The sequence below is a fragment of the Ochlerotatus camptorhynchus genome, unplaced genomic scaffold, assembly GCF_037179485.1.
Source record: "Ochlerotatus camptorhynchus isolate MF236.1 unplaced genomic scaffold, CSIRO-AGI_Acam_v1.1 ptg000151l, whole genome shotgun sequence".
In the NCBI taxonomy this organism is placed as follows: domain Eukaryota; kingdom Metazoa; phylum Arthropoda; class Insecta; order Diptera; family Culicidae; genus Ochlerotatus; species Ochlerotatus camptorhynchus.
In genome coordinates, this window is record NW_027040641.1 from 1382977 (window position 1) to 1407044 (window position 24068).

Consider the following 24068-nt stretch of genomic DNA (forward strand, 5'->3'; position numbering starts at 1 on the left):
CTACCTCTAATCTTCTAGAATATGTATCTTTCATTATTAAAGCATTGGACAGTGGCAAGCACGTTGAAGCGCTATACACCGACTTCAGTAAAGCATTTGACCGCATCGACATACCATTATTAATCCTCAAATTGCAGAAAATAGGAATGGAGCCTGGACTTTTGAATTGGCTTCAATCATACCTAACACATCGTAAACAAATAGTTCGCTTTCAAAATAAACTTTCAGAACCAATTTCAGTCACCTCTGGGGTACCCCAGGGTTCTCATTTAGGCCCACTTCTTTTTATTTTGTACATAAACGACATTTCCTACATACTTAAAAAAATAAAATTGCTTGTATATGCAGACGACATGATGCTCTTTATGGAAATTAGTAATTCTAGCGATGCAGAAGAATTCCAGAATGAAATCAATATATTCCACACCTGGTGTAGTAAAAGTCTACTTAAACTGAACGTAAAAAAATGTACTGCAATAGCATTTAGCAGAAAAATTGAAACACCGCATATTGAAATATCATTAGGCAACCAAATAGTAGAAAAAAGCAAAATTGTAAGAGATCTAGGTGTAATCCTAGACTCCAAACTAACTTTTATAGAACATTATAATACTATCATTAGTAAAGCAAACAGAATGCTAGGCTTCATCAAAAGGTTCAATCATAATTTCGAAGACCCATACACTATTAAGATTTTATATACCACATATGTAAGGCCAATTCTGGAATACTGCCACCTAGTATGGAATCCATACATTTCCATACACGAAGAACGCATAGAATCTGTCCAAAAACAATTCCTTTTATATGCTTTACGTAAATTGAATTGGACTGCATTTCCATTACCATCTTATGAAGCGCGCTGCATGCTCATCAATATACAAACACTTAAGGAGCGCCGCCAATTTGCAATGCTTTTCTTCATCAACGACATTATTTCAATGCGCATAGATTCGGCAGAAATTCTCGCACAATTAAACTTTTACACACCTTGTCGATATCTTAGAACACGGAATTTATTTTCAGAAACATCGTACAGAACAAACTATGCAAAAAATAGCCCAATCAATCGAATGATGCGCCTATATAATTTGCATTGCGGAACTATTGACATCACTATGTCCAAGCAGCAAATAAAAACTAAGCTAAAACAGAATAGAATTAATGCATAGTATGTAAGTAAACATTGTAATAATCATTGTATGTAGTCTACACTGGCTTGACGAAATGGAAATAAACAATCTTTCGGGCTGGAAAAAAAAAAAAAAAAAAAAAAAAAAAAAAAATAACCATGCCACCAAATGATTTCAAATTTTAATAAAAAAAATATCGAGGTTTTAAACCGTGGGTGAACCGGTTTTAAATCAAAAACAATAAATTGTCAGATAAGGGGATTCCCTAAACCCGAATCAGGTGCTAAAATCCTTGTGCGAAGTGTATTTTCGGCAGAAATTACAAAAACGATTTCTTAAAATGCATGGTTGCGCCTAAATGTAGGCAATATTTTTAAAAATCTTTTAAGAAATACAACAATCGTTGCTACTCTATGACTGTTTGTTTGAATGCTGATATTGAATACTATTGAACGTTAATTAAATAAAATTTAATTTTATCCAGTAAAATCTTCTTTTCTGCCAAAAGAAACGCGTCAGAGTCTAATGATGAAATATTATCAATATTTATCTTGATATCTATCACCGAAAATGTTCTGCGCGATAACTAAAAACGCAACCCATAATTATCAATATCACCCGGTAGCAAAATATCGATTTTGCTCCACCAAGATCGATCGATTTTAAATCAAGTCCTGATCATTCTCCCAAAATGTGAACTCCTTTGGTTGCCATCTCATACTGCTCTGGCGGTGACAGTCCATTTCACCAAAGGCGACAACCAGGGTTGGCTCCACTCACTTGCTATAAAAAATTGTTTTGACGTAGGACTACGTCTTTGATTTCTATATGGAGGTACACTTTGTTAAAACCGAAAATGGAACATGTAACAAATTAAGAAAGATTTTGAACGTTAATAACTCAGCTACCCCTGGTCCAATTTCAATAATTTTATCACCAATCGATCAGAAATATGGCTACGCATTGATAACAATGCTTCCGAATGTTGATTTTCAACAAGAAACTATTGAAAAACTGGTAAATGTTCAGCATTGTCCAAAAGCGTCGAATTAACTAACAAATCCACCAATTACCTACATGCATATGCTGCTTCCCCAGCACAGTCGTCAGAGAGTAGTAAGTAGACGAAACAAGTCGAAGTGGCATTCGCCTCCGATCCTCGGGCGCGTGCGAATAGGGAGCCATGTTCAGAACCAAACGCAAATTCTTCGAGATAACCACCATCCGTCGTCTGGCTCGCCGTGGCGGTGTCTGACGTATCTCCGGTTTGATTTACGAGGTGTGCTGAAGGTGTTCTTGAAAAATGAGATCTGTGATGCTGTCACCTACACTAAACACGCCAAGCGTAAGCGGCCATGGATGTCATCTACGTTTTTGAAGTGACAGAGACGCACTCTGTTTGGTTTCAGAGGTTAAATCATCACCAACATTGGAAACAAAACGGCTCTTTTCAGGGCCACCAAGCTTATTACAGTAAAGAGTAGGAATAGAATTCATCTGCCTGTTTGCCCATATTCAGAACCACCGACCACACAAAATGCTCATGTGATCAAACTGGAAGCAGGGATACAAATTGTTTTGATCAACCTTGATCAACTTTGAATCGCCACGGCCGAATATTTTCGATGGAAGAAGCAACAATCTAGCATCTAATTCGACGAAGACGGCAGGAAACATTTCTGGATCAACAATAGAATAGGGCCCATCAGCATTTGTAAACAAACCGTTCCAAAGCCTCACAAATCGAAGGCCGCTCACACAAACCAACACCAACATCTTGTAGGTAGAAGTTTCCCCTATCCGATGATGGTGTTGGTTTGTGTGGGTGGCCTTCGCTTTGTGAGTAAAGGGCTTTGGAACGGTTTGTTTACAAATGCTGATGGGCTCTTTTCTATTGTTGATCCAGATTTGTGAAGCCGAGTTATTAACGAAAGAGAGTGTCGATGAAGAGAATCGATCAATGTAGATAGGAGCTATTGAAAAGTGCCGCGAGATTTGTTTTCCGTATACTGAGCTCCAATGCTACCGACGCAAGGGAGGCAGCTCCCAGAGATGTTATGCCTTAGAACATGCCGATGGCGCCGATTGAGATTGGACCCAGGCCTGCTGGGGTGAGAGGTAATCACGCTAACCACCGGCGCCGATATCTATCACGGCGAATGAGAACGACCCAAATTTGAGTTTAGTTATCTCAGAAATAAGTGCAGGAGCTCATCGATGAGTAAATATTCCTCATGTTTTCCCAGGTTTTTCCTGGATTTTCCAGGGAAAAATTCCCGAATTTGAAAAAAGTAAAGATTGGAGTCACTCAGTCTATTGGTACTACTCCGAGACTGAATAAAATTTTCGTCAATTTCCTCATTTTCTGGCAGATTTTATAGGTTTTCCACAGGAAATCATGAGACAAATTTACTCGTCGCTGAGTTCCTACACTTTTGGCGATTATGAGTGAACTAAACTCAAATTTGGGGCGTTCTCATTCGCCGTGTACGCAAAAAGAAAATAGCCAGTGTCGCTACTTGATAGCAAACTACTCATAATGGGAGGAGTCTTTGTAGCTTTTATACCACTTGGTTGCACATCATTCTGGTTTAACCTAAAAAGATGTAAAGCAGCGCTGCTGTCTGGTATCAGCTCATTCGCTGCCAGACTGTTGAGCAGTTCAGTCGATTTGAATTCTCTCTAGTTTCTTTCGTTCGTTCGCAAGTCGAATTAGCTCCGCGTTGTGTAGTGACGCTCTCGCTGACCCAGCCATGGGTAAGAAATCGCGCGGTAACGCGAGTGCCGGTTTACCGGGAAAACAGACTCTCCCAGGAGACGGCGCGACCACCGAGCCAGCCCAGAAGAAGCAGAAGAAAACCCCATTGCCCATCCCGACAGGCGTTGCGGACCCGCAGCCGGGGCCTCCCGAAACTAAACGACCCAGACCTGAAGACAGCAGCGCCACCGTATCAGCAGCAAAAAAGCTGCTGAGCAACAATCCGTTCTCCGCCCTGCAGAACGGAGCGCAGGCGCAGTCGGACCCTGAGACGGTGCCGAAAAAAGTTAAGTTGCCACCCTTCTATGTGAAGGGCTTCCCTCCCGGGCTATGGGAGCAGCTGGATTTCTACATTAAGCAGGGCCTTCGCTGCACCATTCAACGGTGCACGGAAGGCTACAAACTGATGGTCCCGGCCGAAAAACACTTCAACGCAGTTCAGGCCCTCTTGGACAGAATGAAGCTGGAGTACTTCTCCCACGACATCGAGGCCACCAAGCCGCTGAAAGTGGTGCTGCGCGGGCTCCACGACATGGACACCACCACCTTAATGGACGAGATTAAGGCGAACGGCCTCAAGCCGGTCGAAATCCACAAGATGACCCGCAGCAAGGCCATCAAGTATCGTGACCAGCTCTACCTGGTCCATCTGGAGAAGAACTCCACAACCGTGAAGGATCTCCAGACGACACGCACACTGTTCCACATCGTAGTGAAGTGGGAGCGGTATAAACCCACCCACCGTGGCGTCACTCAGTGCTCGAACTGCCTATTGTTCGGGCACGGCACCAGGAATTGCCGCATGGCCAGCCGCTGCATCAAATGCGGCAAAAACCACAAGATCGACAACTGCGACAGCATCGAGGAAGCCACTCCCACATGCGCCAACTGCGGTGCCGCCCACAAGGCCACGAGTAAGGCCTGTCCGAAGCGGGCCGAATACGCCGAGATCCGGAAGAAGGCCTCGTCCAACAGCCAGCCCGGTCGCAAGAAGGTTCCAGAAAACAACGCGCAGAACTTTCCTCCGTTATCACCGGTCCAATCACGGCCAATTCCAGTGTTTTCGCCGCTCCCGCTCAACCAACAGTTGGCTGCCGCTGCAGTACCCGGTCAAGCCTCCGGGCCATCGACGGATCCCCCTGCTCCGGGATTGGCCGGTACAACCGGTGAAGCTACAGACGATTCTCCGCTGTCAACGGATGAGATCGTCACACTGTTGGCCCAGGCCATCATCATCAAGCGCACCTGCGCAACAAGAACACAACAGCTCCAAGCTATCATCTCCTTCGTCGCTAATTATGGACCGTGAACCCATAAAGATCGCCAACTGGAACGCTCGCTCCGTAGGGGCGAAAAACATTGAGCTTGCAGACTTCCTCCGCAAGCACGACATCGACGTGGGCCTTCTCACCGAGACCCACCTCAAGACCGGTGACAGCTTCTGGCTGCCCGACCACAACATTGTCCGGCTTGATCGCACCAGCTCCAGGGGGGGCGGTGTCGCGGTCATCATCAAGAAAGGCATCAAGTACTGCACCCTACCCCACTACCGCACTTCCATCATCGAGGCCGTCGGCGTTGAGGTGGAAACATCGACCGGAAACGTCCGGTTCATCGTTGTCTACTGCCCCCGGCAATGTACCGTTAGCAATGGTACAGCACAGCAGTTCAAGAACGACCTTGCCATCATAACCCACACCAATGCCCGCTTTGTAATCGGAGGGGACCTGAACGCCCGGCACGAGGCCTGGCGGAACTACCAGCAGAACCAGAACGGCCGCCTGCTATTCGACCATTCCCAGCATGGTCTCTATTCCGTCTGGTTTCCGGACGAACCAACCTTCACATCACCGACGGGCAACCCATCGACGCTGGACCTGTTCTTGGCAAACACCAGATTAGCCAAGCCGGTTGCCGTCAACGACCTGAGTTCGGACCACCAACCGGTGCTGACCGAGCTGGGCTACAACGTGGCCCCTGCACCGTGCCAGCGGAAGGACTACCATCGAGTCAACTGGGTCCAGTTTCGACGCGTGGTCGACCGCCACATCGACGACAACCCACCGCTCGACACAGTGGATGACATCGACCGGGCCCTGGAGGGTCTCCATCAAGCCATATCCGTGGCTGACGAAGAGTGCGTTCGACGAGTTCCTGTGAGGGGTAAGTTTCAAGCAATTGATTCCCACACCAAACTCTTGATTCGGCTCAGAAATGTTCGTAGACGCCAGTTTCAGCGGACTGGGGATCTGCAGCGTAAATACGAAATGGTCGATCTGAATCGGCAGATCGCTTCCAGAATGGTCTCAATCCGGAACGAGAGTTTCGGGCGGCTCGTTCAGAACCTGGACGACCGTTCCAGACCATTCTGGAAGGTTGCCAAGGTGCTGAAGTCTCACCCCAAGCCCATTCCACCACTTAGAGTCAATGACGAACGGCTTATCACCAACGAAGAGAAGGCCAATGCGATTGGGGAGCACATTGCCCAGTCGCATTTGCTTGGCTCTAAAATCCCAAGTCCACTCGAGAACCAGGTTGCGCAGTGCGTCCTGACGTTAGATGCCTCCCCTTGTGCCGTCCCTCCAGAAGAACGGATTACAGAGGAACAAATTTGCTCAGCGCTGAAATACAGTAAGATCATGAAGGCTCCCGGGTTTGACGGAATATTCAACCTAGCGTTGAAAAATCTCAGCCCGAGGGTGCACTCGCTGCTAGCTGCCACCTTCAACAGATGCTTGGAGCTGCACTACTTTCCAAGCATCTGGAAGGTGGCAAAAATCATCCCGATCCGCAAACCTGGGAAAGACCCTTCACTACCGTCAAGCTACAGACCGATTAGCCTGCTCTCAGCACTGAGCAAGCTGTTCGAAAAATTGATCCTCAGCCGACTAAACAAGTTTGTTGAGGAACATGACATTCTTCTTCCGGAACAGTTCGGGTTCCGTAAGGGGCATTCCACCAATCATCAGCTAGTGCGGGTGATGAATAACATCCGGAGTAACAAAGCTGTATCCAAGTCCACAGCCATGGCCTTGTTAGACGTCGAAAAGGCGTTTGACAATGTCTGGCACGACGGACTTATATACAAGCTTTGTAACTCCAACTTTCCACCATACCTTGTGAAACTCACCCGTAACTATCTCCAGCAAAGGTCGTTCAGGGTGTCGTTGAATAGTTCCCTTTCGGGACAATTTCCGATCCCAGCAGGTGTTCCGCAAGGGAGTCTGCTGGGACCACTGCTTTACAGCATCTACACGTCGGACATCCCTCCTCTAGGAGACGGTTGCGTGTTCTTTCTGTTTGCAGATGACACCGCGATTGCCGTCAAGGGTAGGATGCCTCGTGAAATTACGAACAAGCTCCAACGATGCCTTGACACCTTTACTGATTATGCCACCACGTGGAAAATCAAAATCAACGCCTCGAAAACCCAAGCGATCATGTTCCTTCACAGACAATCATTAAAACTTAAACCGTCTCCCTCCTGTACCGTAATAATGGATGGTACAAGGGTCGAGTGGTCCACTGATGTTACTTATCTCGGGATGTTGTTCGATGAGAAGCTCCTGTTCCGCTCGCACATAGAGAAAACCCTAGTTAAGTGCTCCGCCTTGGTTAGGTGTTTGTATCCGCTCATTTGCCGCAGATCCCGCCTCTCAAGGCAAAACAAACTGGCTGTTTACAAACAGATCATAGCCCCCGCGATCTTCTATGCCGCCCCGGTGTGGGAATCGTGCGCTCAGACCCACAGGAACAAAATCCAGGTTGCACAGAATAGAGTGTTGAGGATGATCCTAGATCGTCCATTCGACACAAGAATAGCAGACCTCCATCAAGAGGCAGAAATTCCCAAAGTAGATTCCAAAATTGATGATATGACAACTAAATTTATTCAAAAATGCAATCTTTCTGAACATGCTTTAATAAGCAATTTGTATATAGTAGGTTAAGTGTATATAGTAGAGTAGGTTAGTTTTAAGCTGTAAATAGTAGTATTAAGTAGTTTCTCTTCAAATTCTAAAAACAAAACAAACCAATCCCACCAAGGTGGTCGACCGTGTACTAAGTCTAGGACTAATTCTGTAAAACAAATTTTGAATTTTGCCCATACCTAAAGATGAAGAAAGCAATTAAATCACTTAGTAAAAATTTATATGGTAATCGTCCAAGTTAAACTAAAATAAAGATCATTTAAACTAAAACTAAACTGGTATCAGCTCATTTTCGCTTCGGACGGCGTGGTGAGCAATAGTAGCAGTAGGTCGTGGCAAAGGAGGTGCCAATCGTCATCGCAAATTCTTCGAGATAACCACCATCCGTCGTCTGGCTCGCCGTCGCAGTGTCTGACGTATCTCCGGTCTGATCTACGAGGTGTGCTGAAGGTGTTCGTGGAAAATGAGGTCCGTAATGCTGTCACCTACACTAAACACGCCAAGCGTAAGTGGCCATGGATGTCCTCTTCAATAAAACGGCCCTTTTCAGGGCCATCAAGCTTACATCAGTAAAGAGTTGGAATAGAATTTATCTACACAGTTCGAAAAGTATTGTAAATTTCTGTTCAATATGATGCACACAAATGGAGCGTCATATATCATATAAGTTTACATTATATATCATGTAAAGTTCTAGCACAATTCATGCAATGGAGCAAATATTGTATACAAAAGCCCATCTTTGTAAACAACATTGTTTACAAGTTGCTCGGTTGTGTGAAATTAAATTTAAGTTTACGTGAATGAATGTTTACATCACAATTAAAATTCAGAATTTTTATCTGTGTATGCTTATTTGTCCATATTCAGAACCACAAGCCCCCAACGACCACACAAACTTGGAAGCAGGGGTGCAAGTGATTTTGATTGATTCAGGGTGGCCAGCAAACCGGGAAATCCGGGAATACCGGGAAATATCCGGGAATTTGGAAAATAACCGGGAAAAACCCGTGAATTCTGCAAGAAAACCGGGAAAATAAATTAACCATATCATAGGAACAAATTTTTACATCAGAATTTCAGAATAAACCATTAAAACAGTGATCCTTTAGCAAATGAATGTCTTGCTCTATTTGTTGCATACTTTTCTTCAGTATACCGTCTTATTGTTTTTAGAATTTAATCACTCAGCAATATTGCAAATTGATTTTTGTCGTTTCAATTTCAGATGTAAAGTGCATGGTCCTCTAAAGAAAAGATTGAAGATGCTGGAGTTTGGAAACAAATATTTGTAAAAACCGAAACTGAATTATTCTTTTCCGGGGTTTTAAATTTTCGTTGCTCAAAATTCTCATGATGAATTCCAGAATTAACTTGGAATTCTGCTCTGAATTATCTTGAAATTGTTCTGAAATAAACCAGAAAACACTCCGCGTAATAATTACCGTTGAATGCTTTTAGGAATTTTCTTCCAACCCCTTCTAAGAATTTATTGGAATCCTTCATATAATTCCCGTTCCCGCCTATCCGGAGACTTTGATTCCTTTAAAAATCTTTTCAAACATTCCTTTTAACTCTATTCAAAACAAAAGAAATCTTTCGAAAATTAATTTATAAACCCCTTGGAGTATTTTAAAGAATTTCTTTCTAATTATCAGCAAATTTTTTGGAATCAATTTTGTTTGGGTTATGTGATGAATCATTCGCACTAGGGTTGAAATTATTGCCAGAACATTTTAAGAACTCTGTTTCTTGTTGAATTCCGATCATAATTCTCTTGGAATTCTTCTTAAAATTCATCTGTCATGTTCCTCACGATGCCCATACAAATCTCATCAGAACCACGTAGGAATTTTCTGCAATGTTTTATTTTTATTTTCACAATTCTTTTTTAAATCCACTAAAATTACCTAACAGTTTAATTTAGAACTTGCATTCTTCTCCAAAGAAATCCTTCCAAATTCATCAAACAATTTCTATGGATTTCATGTAAGAATAATTCTGGAAATCAGCTCTTCTCCTTCGAAAACTGTGTGGGAATCCTTCTCAATATTTGTTTTTAATCAACACTTTGAATTCTTTTAAATTTTACTAAAAATTCCAGGGTTTGTCCGCCAGATTCTACAGATTGCTATGTAATTTGTTATTACCCTTAAAATGCTTCCAAGTCTCAGAGCGTGACAATTATGACTCCACGACTCATAAGTATGATGTTTTTTTTTTATAAATCTGTGATCTTGAAAAAATTTAAAATTTCACATTTTAATTATTGTTTCTCCAAATCTTGCATCACGAAGCATGTTATTAATCACAAATTTTGAAGAAAAGTTCTAGTTTCAGACTCTACACAAATTTCAAAGCTCCAGAATCTTGGGAATCTTCTTAAATCACATTTTTTTTATTCTATCAGTAAATTTTGTTTTTTTTTTGTTGCATATTAACAACCGGGAATTTTTAAGATTTGAACCGGAAAAACCGGGAAAAAACCGGGATTTTCAAAATGAAAATTCACTGGCCACCCTGATTGATTCTCGTAATCAACTTTCTTTTTGAAAAAGATTACTACAAATTTGGATCGCCTGCAATTCAAAACCGGAAAGAGTAGAGATAATAGATATTAAATATCTATTATTTTGATCAATTAAAAGAACTTAATGCTCTTCACATTTATTCCGTCCACTAGCGGTCCTACGTCAAGCTTCCGTTTGTGCCCCTAGGCACAGACCCTTCTACTTTTTTTGACACTTAATTTTAAAAGCATGACATATTTTTCAGAAATTGATGTAATATTCAGGCATAAGACGCTATTTCACATCTAGATGTGTTTATTATTAAATGTCGACCTTTTTTTTTTTAAGTGCGTCTATGTGCACATAAAATTAAGTCGTTTGTCGAATTACATGACAAGAAAATTAGATAATACGTCAATTCAAGCTCGTGTAATTTTCAGTTTTTTTTAGAGTGTAGGGTAGAGAGCTACTTCAGCCTAATTGCCCATATTGGGCCTATCGAGCAGAAAACATCAAATAAAACCATGATTTCGGATATAAGTCATATGGTCAATTATGCGTTTGGTACGTTACTTCTGTTCAAAATCTACCGAACGAAGTCAATTAGAACGTGTAATATGAATGTTTGCACCCATTGTTCTCGAAAACTAAAGGTCAGAGCGCCTCTGACCGAATCAATTTTTATCTTCATCCGATAGGCCGAAGTGAATTCAATTGCTTTTCAATGGCGTTTCAATGCGTTAGGCCGAGTTTAGAATCCGCAGGCCGAGTTTGAGGTCAAGAAGCAGTGCTATTTTTTTAAACAATATATCAACAATGTGTTACTCTTTATCAAATCTTACGATACGTACGGAAAGATAAATAAATTTGCAGTGACAACATTCCATTTTGTGAAAAATAGAGGCTAAGGGCGGGTTGTGCTTAGTTACTAGGCCCAAAATTAGATCTAAGTCCTACTTTTGCTTTTTGTTGTACAGAATCTTACAGAAAAGCAAGTACGGGAACAGAACTATTGTCAAACAATCATGATAGGGTAGGTGTTCCAGTAATAGTGGTGCACCTATAGTTGCAGTATGGGGACTATGCTGGAATAATGGTGGAAAACCAAACTAATTTATTTTTCATCCGTAACACTCCTAAAATAAAGTTGATTAGCATATTAATCCACTATAATAGGAACCACAGTTAGCAACTACAACAACTACTGAACAGTGTTCCTATTAATTGACGTTTTTCAAAAAATATGCAATTTTTTCACAATGTAATCTTATATATGTAATAGAGGTGTAAAGGAATAGATTTACGTTGAAACAATGTATGAAGAACATAGTTGAAGGGCCTAATTTCAAATAACAGACTGAAGTGGTAATTTTTATACGATAGATGAGGAGATGAAAGCATAGAATTGATAGTTCCGTTTAAAGTACGGCAGCGTGAAAATTGCATAAAGAGAGAGAAAGCGAGCTAGAAAACTTTTAGGAAGGTACAAATCAGTTTTATCATCGCTCTTTACCAAACTCCCCCTTTGGAAAGGGATCTCACTTCAGTCTGTTATTTGAAATTAGCATCTTCAACTATGTAAATCGTTGACTTTACGCAGAAGTAATACTAAACATATAATCAAAGTATGAAGAACGTTTACTTACATTTTAATAATTAAATTTACTTAGTTCCTCCACTACTAGCACACCCAGCCTAACAATTTCCGTTTTCATGGACAACATATTTTCATTTTTATTAATCTGACAAATTACAAAATAATATTTACGTTATAATAATTAATTATGTATTGCCTTTTGATATGCATCGAAAATAAATCAATACTTTCCGTTTTCTCCGGACTGTTGGACAATGTGCACCAGGTAGGTTGGTAATGTGAATGATGGAAGCGTTTTTCTTGAAAAAAAAACAAAACCAAGGAGGCATGATTCAAGGAGATGAATACCTCATTGGGCGTGGTTAAGCTATGAAAATCTTCCGGCTTCTTTCTGCACTCACTCATTGTTTCCTCATGGAAAAAAATCCAGTTGGAAAAACATTATCCGATTGAAACTCAAGTACGAATGAGGTTAAGAATACAATCGGAAAGATCAGAAGTAGGCTGATCAAATCTAAAACTAAAATACATTCTAATGCTAAAAATATGAAAAATAACACATTGGCAATATAATTGCGTCTAATCTTATAAGAATTTCCACACCACCACGTAACATCGTATTAGATTTCCGGCTTAAGACCAACTGCCACGTATACAGTCTTAGGATGGGAAATGTCTTCTTAGAAGCTGTAGATAATGATAGTCTGTGAACCAACGGTGCCCATGTCTGCCCGGCTAGCTCAGTCGGTAGAGCATGAGACTCTTAATCTCAGGGTCGTGGGTTCGAGCCCCACGTTGGGCGCTTAGCTTTTTTGCATCATCATCATCATTCAGTGTTTGCCTTAATTGTTGACAAACATTTATTTGTGAGAAAAATCAGAACTATTCAAACACAATCAACCCTAATTCCTCTAGCTATACTAGCTCTTGTAAAAACAAACTCACCACCTACTGCCATTAAAGCCCTTCAGTAAAAGTATGGAGGACTGTCAATCGAACTGTCAAAATATGGTACAATCGATCAAAGCTAGTGAAAATAGTCAAATCAACGTAATTACTTTTGAAAACTATAGGGCTATAGCATAGGGGTTCAAACGTCCATTTACCAAAACTGATAACTTGCCCACGCTGTCCCCCAGCAGGAAGGGGAAATTTTCCCCTGTGTTAATTTCTGTGGGTGAGCTGATAGCTGATAGTTTCAATGAATTGACATTTGAAGTCATCGTTTACAATTTACTCTAGCCTCTGTTCGATCGGAACAAATTGTGACAGTTCCATTGGAACATCGTGGTGACAGTCGTCTATACTTTTACTGAAGGGCTTTAGCTGCGACGACATTGATACATCGATATTCCCCTTTATTCACCATAGACGAAGAAACGTTTCACTCAGTTCCACTATTCACCACCAGGCACCGTCACATGGTTTAGATCTTGACAGCGCAGAAAATCAACACAAATATACCCAGGGGTGAAACATTTCAAACACATCGCCACTTTTTTTTTTTTTGCTTTTTGATTCTATTTTATTTCCACCAGTCCGGTAAGCGTACAATAGTTTTATATAAATCGTTTTTTGTATAATGTTTCATTTATTTAACATACATTGTTCGGGTCGTTTCGCCCTGCTTTTTCTGTATCTGTTTCAGCCAAGCTTGCATTTTCGAACGAATGTTCTGTTCATTGATGAAATCTTTTGCTGTTAATAATCGTTTAAGCGTTTCCTAAATATTAATCATTATCGTCATGGTTGTTGGCTCTTTCCGTACAGCTGCTGTAGTTTCAATAATTGGAGTAAGTTTACTTCCTGTTTGGATATTGACATTTGCTGAAGACATTAGATTACGCTAGAACTAGTTATTTGGTTTGTTTTGAAATTCGGTAGGTTTGCCTCCCACATATGCCACTTTTTCACTGGTAAAAAATGGTTTGCTACTAATTCCATAAGTCTTTTCCCATAATGCCTATCTATCAAAAATGATCACTACTTGCATTTCGCTTGTCTCACTTGTCATGTATGTATAAAAACATGTTGCCTATGTATATCGGTGCTATTTTTGTTTACTATTATAAGTCGTCGGAGGAAGACTTCATCTTCTGGTTGTGTATAAATGGCTCCGTGTTCACTTGGCCTGAACTCTCATTTTAACATTGAACGCTTTTGTGAACTGGGTTCCCTCTTCTCCTACCGGGAGACATCAGGGTGTGTAACAATAATTATTGCTTCTTTTGTTTACATGAATTTACACAAGCTTTTCGTTTCCTATCTCTGTGTGTGTGTGTGTTTGAGAGTGTCTTTTGAGTTGAGATTTGCATACCGTCTAGCAGCCCTGCCTTATCGCTGTCCCGTTCGATCTATTCCGATCAGCTTATCGAAGAAGGAGCAATAGGAGCGATCGTTGTTGTAGTAGAATGGATCCTCCAGGATGTCTTTGGCATGCGACAGGGTTGCGGATGCAAGCTCTCCAACGGTCCACTTGCGGTCTTTCAGCACCCGACAAACGGTGTCCAACTGGAATGGCGAAAAATATAGTTAAAATTTTCTCAAAACGATGAGGAAATTACATTTTTAATATTTTTTTTCTTATTCATTGTACACAAATCCCCAGAAGAACGCGATGGATGGTGCTGTCCACCAATCGAGCTACACAGTTCGAAAAAGTAGTGTAAATTTTTGTTCAATATGATGCACATAAATGGAGCGTCACATATCATATACGTTTACATTATATATCATGTAAAGTTCTGACACATTTCATGCAATGTAGTAAATATTGTATACAAAAGCCCATCTTTGTAAACAACATTGTTTGCAAGTTGCTCGGTTGCGTGAAATGAAGTACAAGTCTACGTGAATGAATGTTTACATCACAATTAAAATTCAGAATTTTTATCTGTGTAATTTGAAACAGCCGAGAAAAAGCGTTTAGGATCAATCCGATCGCTTCCAGTTGAGTGTGTAATTGCATTACCTGAATTTATATACACACCTTGAACTATTTTGATTACTTGTACACTCTGATATATTAGTAGTCATCGATAGTTTACAATTGATTCATTTTTGTCATTCGCGAGGTTTACACGTAGCTTAGTATAAAAAGTATACTATCTTCAGTATATAGTTTAAACTAAACCGGATTTGTGCGAGAGTATTTTGACCAGTGTATTCTTTAGTAAACAATCATGGAGAAATGGAACAGTTTCTGTCATCTGCCGGCTGATTTTACGTGTAGCGTTGTCTCGAGGTGTTCCTTCGTGTGCCAGATCCGGGACTGGTCCAAGCATCGGGAGAACCTGCGTCAATGTTCGAACAAAGTTGAAATTGGAAACGCTCAAGAAACACAAGAAGGTGGTGGTGGTGGATAAGCCAGGCGATGCTGAAAAAGGCAGAAGGGGAGATGTTCGGAGTGGTCGTCCAGTGCCTTCCGGCGGATCAACCGAAGCGATGCTGGGTAATTTTGGTAGATTACGAAACTCAGTGCGACAAGCTGCTGCGTGACATCAATGGTCAGGTTAATCCGGAACGGAAATCGATAGGTACGATAATATACTGGTGGGTGACATCTATACGGCTCCGTATGAGGGCATCTACTACCGGGTGGTGATTTTGGAAAAGGTATGTATCGTGCGTTGAGCTTTTGAAGACAATAGCATGTTGCCGAAACTAATGAGTGATGGTATTGACTGATTTTTCAGATTGACTCTGCTAAATCTCTGGTCAAAATTCGACTGATCGACTTCGGAAACGAAATGATTCTGCTGACTGCCGACCTACGTGCTCCGCTTCCGATGATAAAGAATCTTCGTGCGTTTGCATTTCTTATTGAGATTCAGAATCTGAATCAACCTCTTGAGTTGACCGAAGTCATTCGGATTATTATCATTCGGTCGGAGAGCGATCGGAAGATTGTAGATATGGATCAGACGCGTTTAAGTTTGTTACATTGGCTTGGGAACACGACAGTCGGAGAGGGTAGAATCGTGGCCACTTTTTCTTCTCGGAAAGCGCTAGTTTTGCTGGCGTCTGAACCGGCGATGCCAATCATGAAAATTTTGCACACTCAGTTACCGAAAGTAGCTACCAAGTTTCCATTGGCAGACAATTCAAGTGTCGGAGATTTATTTTTCGTAAAATAAAGTAAATTATAATCTTAAAATGTGGAATCATCTGAACGTCGAAAAATTGAATATGTGACTAGTTAAAAAGGGCGATTTCCAAAGCACTTCCGACAACCAAAACAAACTTAGGGGGGCGTGGTAATCGTTTCTGGGATAAACCAGTATTAAACTACGCATGTACATTCAATAGATATACTATACCCCTTATACTTCAAGTTTATACTAGGCTCGTTTTGTAGGCAACTAAACGAAGTCTAGGGTCAACCAGGCGAATATCATTTTAGTGTGACTTTTATACTAATTAGTTTAAATTTGTTTCTGAGTGTATTTTACGGTATAATAAACACTTCCAAACTGTACGTCAAACTAAACTAACGTGTTTTCTGTTGTGCTGCGCTCGTATCCCTGCTCGAATCTTTTCAGGTTATGGGCCCAGCGCTACGCCCGAACCTGCAAAAGTGATCGTCGCGAAAGAATGTGTTTCGTCCGGTCGAGTGAACGGAATTTTCGTTTCGGTCGAGTGAGAGTGTTTTTTCCACGATGTGAACCTCTTTGATGGGAGCAATTTTGACAATTGGAGCTTCCGAATGGAGGTCCACTTTCGTGCATCATACAGGTGGCAGAAGATGTACCAGAATATCGTGTGCTTGCCGCAGACGCAGTTGAGGTTAAGTTGCAGAAGGAGAAGACGAGTGAATGATTTGAAGTGTAAATCGGTCCTGATTCGGAACATAGCGGATTCACAGCTTGAGTACGTCAAGAGACACTCTCCAATGATCAGTGTACGCTCGATTTTGTACGACCTCGTGCTATCAGTGACGATGTGAGGGTGAAAAATGAGTCCTCCGCTTTCGTCGGTAAATCGTTTGGTAAAGTGGCAACCGAGAGAAGAGCAAGCTGAAATGTTATTCGTGCGGAAAGCGCGGACACAAACGAGCGGACTGTCCGAATCGGAAAGAACAAGTCTAGATAGAACTAGAATTAGGGCGAAACAGCTTTTGTAAACAATGACTTCTCTCGATGATTTCTAGATAGCCATGGGCTCTCCCTGGCAAAAAGACATCACCATCGAGTAGGGTAAGACCACAAACGAAGTAACAGACGACTAACTGGCGAAGAAATCCATTTAAATAATGTGGTTCACTGTAATAGAATTTTCTTGGAAGCTTGTGCCATCATCCACCAAATGGGTTAGTTTTTTTGTTTTGATTTGAACAAAGTTGATTTTGAGTACAATGATTCTTTGACAGTGTGCAAAGAGTGCGTATCATTTTGTCATTTTTTTATGCATTTCAGTTTTGAGTAGAGTGAAAGAGATAGAACCAAAACATTCTAGTACATTTGGTGAAAATGCTATTTCAATCTAGTAGTAGTGTTGCCATGTGGTACAATCCAGTAGTAGTGGTGTTGCCATGTGGTACACTGAAAAATTGCAATAGCAGGTTAGTCACCAAAGTTTTCGAGCCGCTCCGTCTGTCACTTCGTTTGTGGTAAGACTTCCCTTACTCGATGGATGTGTTGCTTTATGTAGGCGTGGCTTTAATTCCTAGAAATCATCATTGTTTACAAAGGCTGTTACGCCCTAATTCCAGCTCTATCTAGAAGTGTCGGAAAAGTAGAAAAAGAAAATTGAGCGTAATGGTAAACCTCACGTCAGCGAAAAAGAAGTGGCTTTCGTTAGCAGCCTGGTTAGTGGCAGTATGGATGGCAGTGCAAACGATTCGTAGAACAGTGCCGTGACTTGGATTCTGGACTCGGGGGCGTCCGACCATATGGTCGGGACGATGAAATGGTTGCGTGATGTGAAACAACTGGACAGGCCAGTGATTATCAAAGTTGCGTCAGGGCAAGTGCTCGAGTGTAAACACACGGGGACAGTGGATATGACGGCAAACGTTGGCAAGAAGCATTAAAAGTGCGTTGTGCATGATGTTCTTTACGTCCTGGGATTGCGGTATAACTTGTTCTCGATACCACAAGTGGAAGTTGTGTTCGGGAAGAACAGTGCAGTGATAAAGCAAAATGGCGAAGTTGCTTGCGCTGCCAAACGGAAGGACTGCCTATATGAACTGGACGCGAATGTGTGGAAATTGAAAAGGCAGGAAGCCCTATTAAGTGAAAAGACAATGAGTGATGAAGAGCTGTGGCATAAACGTTATGGCCACATAGGAAGAAGTGGACTGATGAAGTTGGTGAACGATAATATGGTAAGAGGTCTAGTGATGAAGAAAAGTAAGATTCCAGAAAGCAAGCTGTGTGGCCCGTGCTTGAAGGGCAAACGGTAAGCGTTTTTCTTTCACTGACGATTATACCCATTTCTCAGCGGTGTACATTCTGCAGTGCTACAAAATGGTGAGTGATAATCTGGAAGGAGCAAGTTCCTACCTCACGCCTCCACGAGTCATATGATCACAAAAGACTGCCAGCTGAAACACGGACACAGCTGGTTGGCGTAGCCTGGGCAATGTTGTCAATCCGACAATAGCAGAGTGAGGAGGTGCGACGCGAACACTGGCGCGGTAACCATAGCACGGTGATAAAGGAAATGCTTCGCCAACCCGAGCGTCTGTTCACCATGGAGGTGCGGCTCAAACAGCGTCTGACTGGCATCCAGCGGCTGAATAAGAAATGCTCTTCCCCGGAAGCTACACCTAAGACCTTAGGCCAACCACCTACTGTCTCTGAAACCTTTACAATTGTTACAGAAACCAACAGAGAAAGACATCGAACTGATTTAATGGCAACGACTTTTAGCGCAAAACAACGGACACGAATTGGATCATGGAATGTATTGACGTTAGCCCAGCAGGGTAAACTGGCACAACTCGCCAACGAGGCGCGACGCATGAAGCTAGAAATCCTGGGACTGAGTAAAGTTCGTTGGCCAAACTTTGGAGAACACAAACTGCCGTCGGGACAGGTACTACTATACTTTGATATTCGAGGTGAAAACGCTCCCCGCCATCGTGGAGTTGGTCTCCTACTTAGCGTCCAGGCAGGTACTGCGCTCATCAAGTGGGAGCCTGTTAATGATAGGATAATCGTTGCCAGATTTAGAACACGGGTTCGTAACCTTACCATAATCCAATGTTATGCGCCAACCGATGCTGCCGAGCTACAGGACAAGGAGAATTTTTACAGTCCAAAGGGTGACATCAAGATCTACACTGGCGACTTCAATGCGAAGATCGGCTCCGACAACACGGACTATGAGCGTGTCATGGGACGCCATGGTCTCGGCGAAATGAGCGAGAACGGTGAGCTGTTTGCAGAATTTTGTGGCAATAACGACATGGTGATCGGGGGTTCGCTCTTCCCCCATCGGCCAGTGCATAAAGTCACGTGGGTTTCCCGTGATGGACATACCGAAAATCAGATCGACCACATCTTCATCAGCCGAAAATGGAGACGGAGCTTTCTTGATGTCCGGAATAAACGCAGCGCCGACATCGCGTCTGACCATCACCTTCTAATCGGCGAAATCCGCCTACGCATGGCGCGGATCCAGCGACGGGAGGAGAGACTCGGGTGGCGGTTCGACACACGCCGACTTGAAGATCCAGCGGTAAAAAGGTCTTTTGTTGAAGAACTTGAAACTCGAGCTGCGGACGTTCCAGAAGGTGGCAGCGTAGAAGAACAATGGACGGCCATCAAGAATGCCTTTATAGAAACAAGCGAGAACAACTTGGGTGAGCTGCGCACCCAGAGAAAAGAGTGGATCACATATGAAACCTGGCGGAAGATTGAGGAGCGTAGAGAAGCAAAAGCCGCGATAGAGCGGGTGAGAACCAGAGGAGCCAAGAACGAAGCCCGTCAACGGTACTCGGCTCTAGAGAAGGAAGTCAAGCGCTCTTGCAGACGGGACAAGCGAGCGTGGGTGAACTCCCTGGCCGACAAAGGGGAGAAAGCCGCAAACACTGGCGATATACGCCTCCTCTACGATATCTCACGACGCCTGAGTGGAGCAAGGATGAACCCGAGGATGCCAGTGAAGGACACGACTGGACAATTGCTTACCGACCCCACTGACCAGCTGAAACGCTGATTTGAGCACTTCGAACAACTTCTTCAAGTTTCGACGGCCAACCAGCCATCAACATCTCGGCATGATCCGCCTAGGGTGCGGCGCATCACTCGCGTCAATTCCGAGGCCCCATCACTGCAGGAGATTGAAGCAGCTATCCGAAGCATGAAATCCAACAAGGCTCCAGGGGTCGATCGCATATCAGCAGAGATGCTCAAAGCTGACCCCATGCTATCCGCACAAATGTTGCATCAACTATTCCGTAATATCTGGGACACCGCGACTTTTCCGGCCGACTGGATGCAGGGCATCTTAGTGAAGGTCCCAAAGAAGGGGGATCTGACTGTGTGCGACAATTGGCGAGGCATCATGTTACTGTGTATTGTTCTCAAAGTTCTGTACAAAGTTATCCTGAATCGGATACAGGAGAAGATCGACGCGACTCTCCGACGGCAGCAGGCAGGATTCCGTGCCGGAAGATGTTGTGTGGACCATATTGTCACGCTCCGCATCATCCTGGAGCAGGTCAATGAATTCCAAGAGTCCCTTTATTTGGTATTCATTGACTACGAAAAAGCTTTCGACCGTCTCAATCACGAAAATCTGTGGGGCGCCCTGAGACGCAAGGGAGTTCCGGATAAAATCGTCAACCTCATCGAAGCGCAGTATGAGGCTTTCACGTGCAGAGTTCTGCATAACGGAGCCTTGTCCGACCCTATCCGGGTAGTCGCTGGTGTGAGACAAGGATGTATACTATCACCGCTACTGTTTCGCATCGTAATCGACGAGATCATGGTAGGTGCAATTGACCGTGTACCGAACCGTGGGCTGCTTTGGCAACCTATCACCATGGAGCATCTCAACGACTTCGATTTGGCTGATGATGTTGCTCTACTAGCACAACGGCGCTCTGATATGCAGAGTAAGCTCAATGACCTAGCCGAACGCTCCTCGACGGTGGGTCTCATCATCAACGTCAACAAGACCAAATCGTTGGATATCAACACGGGCAACCCTTCCAACTTTACGGTAGCGGGGCAAGCAGTGGAGAAGGTCGAAAGTTTCCAATATCTTGGCAGCCAAATAGCGTCGGACGACGGGACCAAGAGCGACATAGGTGCAGGAATCAAGAAGGCTAGGGCTGCCTTTGCGAGTTTACGAAACGTATGGAGATCCAACCAGATAAGTCAACGCACCAAAATCCGAATTTTCAACTCGAACGTGAAATCTGTGTTGTTACTTGAACACTCAAAAGCTGCAGGTCTTCATCAACCGATGCCTGCGGTATATAATTCGTGCCTGGTGGCCTCACAACTGGATCTCGAATGTCGAGCTCCATCGTCGATGTAATCAGAAGCCGATAGCAACAGAAATTCGAGAGCAAAAGTGGAGCTGGGTCGGCCGCACACTTCGACGGGGCGGAAACGAAATCTGCAAGCAAGCGCTGGATTGGAATCCGGCAGGACATCGCAGCAGGGCAGACCCAGGGGCTCATGGCGGCGGAGCCTCAATAAGGAAATTAAGCAAGTCGATAGGAATCTGACCTGGGCCCAGGTCAAGGCAAAAGCGAGCAGCCGCCCAGGATGGAAGTCTTTCACGTTGGCCCTTTGCATCGCTAGTGGTGCACAGGACCCTTAAGTAAGGAAGTAAGTACATTCTGCACACCGAAGATGAGGTTCACGATGCTTTCATGACGATTGCGAGGCGGTTTTGACAGCTGTGTTCATCATCAACCGGAGCCCGACAGCAGCATTGCTAAGCGGAAAGACGCCGTATGAAATGTGGTACGGCCACAAACCCGATGTTTCGAAGTTCCGGATTTTCAGTAATAGAGCCTTCAGTTTTATACCGAAGGAAAAGCGGAACATGTTGGAGTCGCGTAGCTTCTTTGTTGGGTACGGAGTGAATGGCTATCGGTTGTGGGACGGGCGAAATATATTCATTGCCCATTACGTAACTGTTGATGAATCTGCTAAGCTGTTGAGTGAAGGAGGTGATACTTCTGTTGAGGAGCAGGGTTCCGGAACCGTTGAGTTGGCCGGGCCATCACGATCGGCCACTATGGATCCTGAGCCTGCTGCACCGAATTCAACGACGTATGCCGGATGGTGTGAATCCGGCGATTGCTGAGCTGGATGACGATGCGGAGATGCTTGAGGTCAGGGCAGATGAGGAATTCGGTGATTGCGAAGGTGATAGTGAACTTGAAGAGAAATCTGGAAATCTGCCAGAGTGAGCGAAAACGTAATCCGCCAACAAGACTGCAAGACTATTCTTGCACCGATTTTGCCCTTAATGCGGAGAGTTACGTTGACAACCTTCCAACCACAATCGAGGAACTAAGGAAGCGGGATGATAGGCCCGAGCGGAAAGTAGCCGTCGACGAGGAACTCAAATCCTTGGCCAACAACGAGACTAGGTATCTGGTAGATTCGATTCACAAGTAGGTTGGTTGCCAAGGGGTTTACCCAGCGCTATGGCTACGACTTTCACGAAACGTATGCACCTGTAATCAAGATGCCGACCGTGCGGATTATGCTGGCCTTAGCTAACCACCACGGCTTTGTTGTTCATCAGATGGACGTAAAAGCAGCGTTTCTAAATGGGGTTCTCACTGAAGACATATACATGCGTCAGCCCGAAGTATTTGAGGAATGGGAGAAAATATATAAACTCAGCAAATCAATCTATCGGCTGAAGCAGTCTTCCAAGACCTGGAACGATAGATTCGATGAATTCGTGAAGCAGATTGGATTCCGGCGCTGCGTGCAAAATAGCTGTTTGTACGTTCGCCAAGGGAAGTCCGGCCTCGTGTACCTTGTGTTGTGCGTGGATGACGCTCTCATTATGTCAAAGAATCTGCAGGAAGTTGAAGCGGTTAAACGGTTGCTGCTACGAGAGTTTCGCATGGAGGATCTGGGTGAGGCTCAGATGTTTTTGGGTATCCGGATCGAGCGAGATGTCAAAAATGGAGTCATGAAGCTGAGTCAGCCATGCTACATCGAGGCGATTCTTAAGCGTTTCGGTATGGAGGCCTGCAAGCCAGCGTCCACGCCCATGGCAACCAACTTGCAGCTGCAGCGGTCACCGGAAGAGGTGAAACTTGAGAAACCCTACCGCGAGTTAATAGGTTGCCTTACATACCTAATGGTAACCACACGTCCTGATATCAGTGCTGCAGTATCATACTTAAGCCAGTTTCAGTGCAATCCTTCCCAGGAACACTCGTCCCATGTCAAAAGAATACTACGATTCTTTAGAGGAACGACGCAACACGGCTTGGTGTATATGAGAGAGGCATCGGCAATGCAGATAACTGGTTTCGCAGACGCAAATTGGGCAACCGATCCCAGTGATCGCCACCCTGTCTCGGGGTATGTATTCCAGACTTTGGATATCCAAGTTATTGAAGGAGTTGAACCTGTTGGACAAGGAGAACGTTGTTATATTCGAGGATAACCAGTCTGCCATCGCGATAGTTGAATCAGAGGCTCCTTCAAAGAAGCTGGAACACACAGACGTTAAGTTGCAGTTCATCAAAGAGTGTGTTTTGAAGCGGAAGGTGACAATACAGATTGACAGTTTCTTCTGGGAATTTACCATGGAGTGAAAGGATAGTACGAAGTCCTCCATGTTGCACGCACAGTCTGACGTTTGCTTATTGATTTTAACATTGGAGTAAAGAGCTACAGGGTCGCCGTCAACGCCAATAAACACTTCCAAACTGTACGTCAAACTAAACTGACGTGTTTTTCTGTTGTGTGCTCCGCTCGTATCCCTGCTCGAATCTTCTCACACCACCCATCGCGTTCTTCAGAGGATTCCTGTATCACAAATAAAATGGCAGGCGGACTACAGGCAAATCACCTGAGGTTAAAGAGCTTCGCACAATGCCGAGCACAATGCATCCGGATCTGATCCGTTGCAGCAAATCGGACAGTTGGACAAAATGTGCATCAATTGAGCATAATATAACCAATATCCCAGCCAGTATCC

The 24068-nt window shown here is 43.6% G+C and overlaps 1 protein-coding gene and 1 non-coding gene across 5 annotated transcripts in view; one reads left to right on the forward strand and one right to left on the reverse strand.

Annotated features, from left to right (window-relative positions):
• Positions 1 to 12659: 12659 nt before the first annotated feature.
• Positions 12660 to 12732, forward strand: TRNAK-CUU (transfer RNA lysine (anticodon CUU)). The gene has a single exon. It is a non-coding gene; the product is annotated as a tRNA-Lys (tRNA).
• Positions 12733 to 13803: 1071 nt separating this feature from the next.
• LOC135701210 (uncharacterized) overlaps positions 13804 to 24068 on the reverse strand; it is an 80540-nt gene continuing 70275 nt past the window's right edge. For 3 of the 4 annotated variants that reach the window (XM_065221970.1, XM_065221972.1, XM_065221969.1), the window contains one exon: positions 13805 to 14441. In XM_065221970.1, coding sequence (XP_065078042.1) covers positions 14265 to 14441 — 177 coding nt within the window. In that variant the 3' untranslated portion in view covers positions 13805 to 14264. Of the gene's footprint in view, positions 14442 to 24068 lie in introns of all 4 variants that reach the window. The other variant, XM_065221971.1, reaches the window with a different exon arrangement.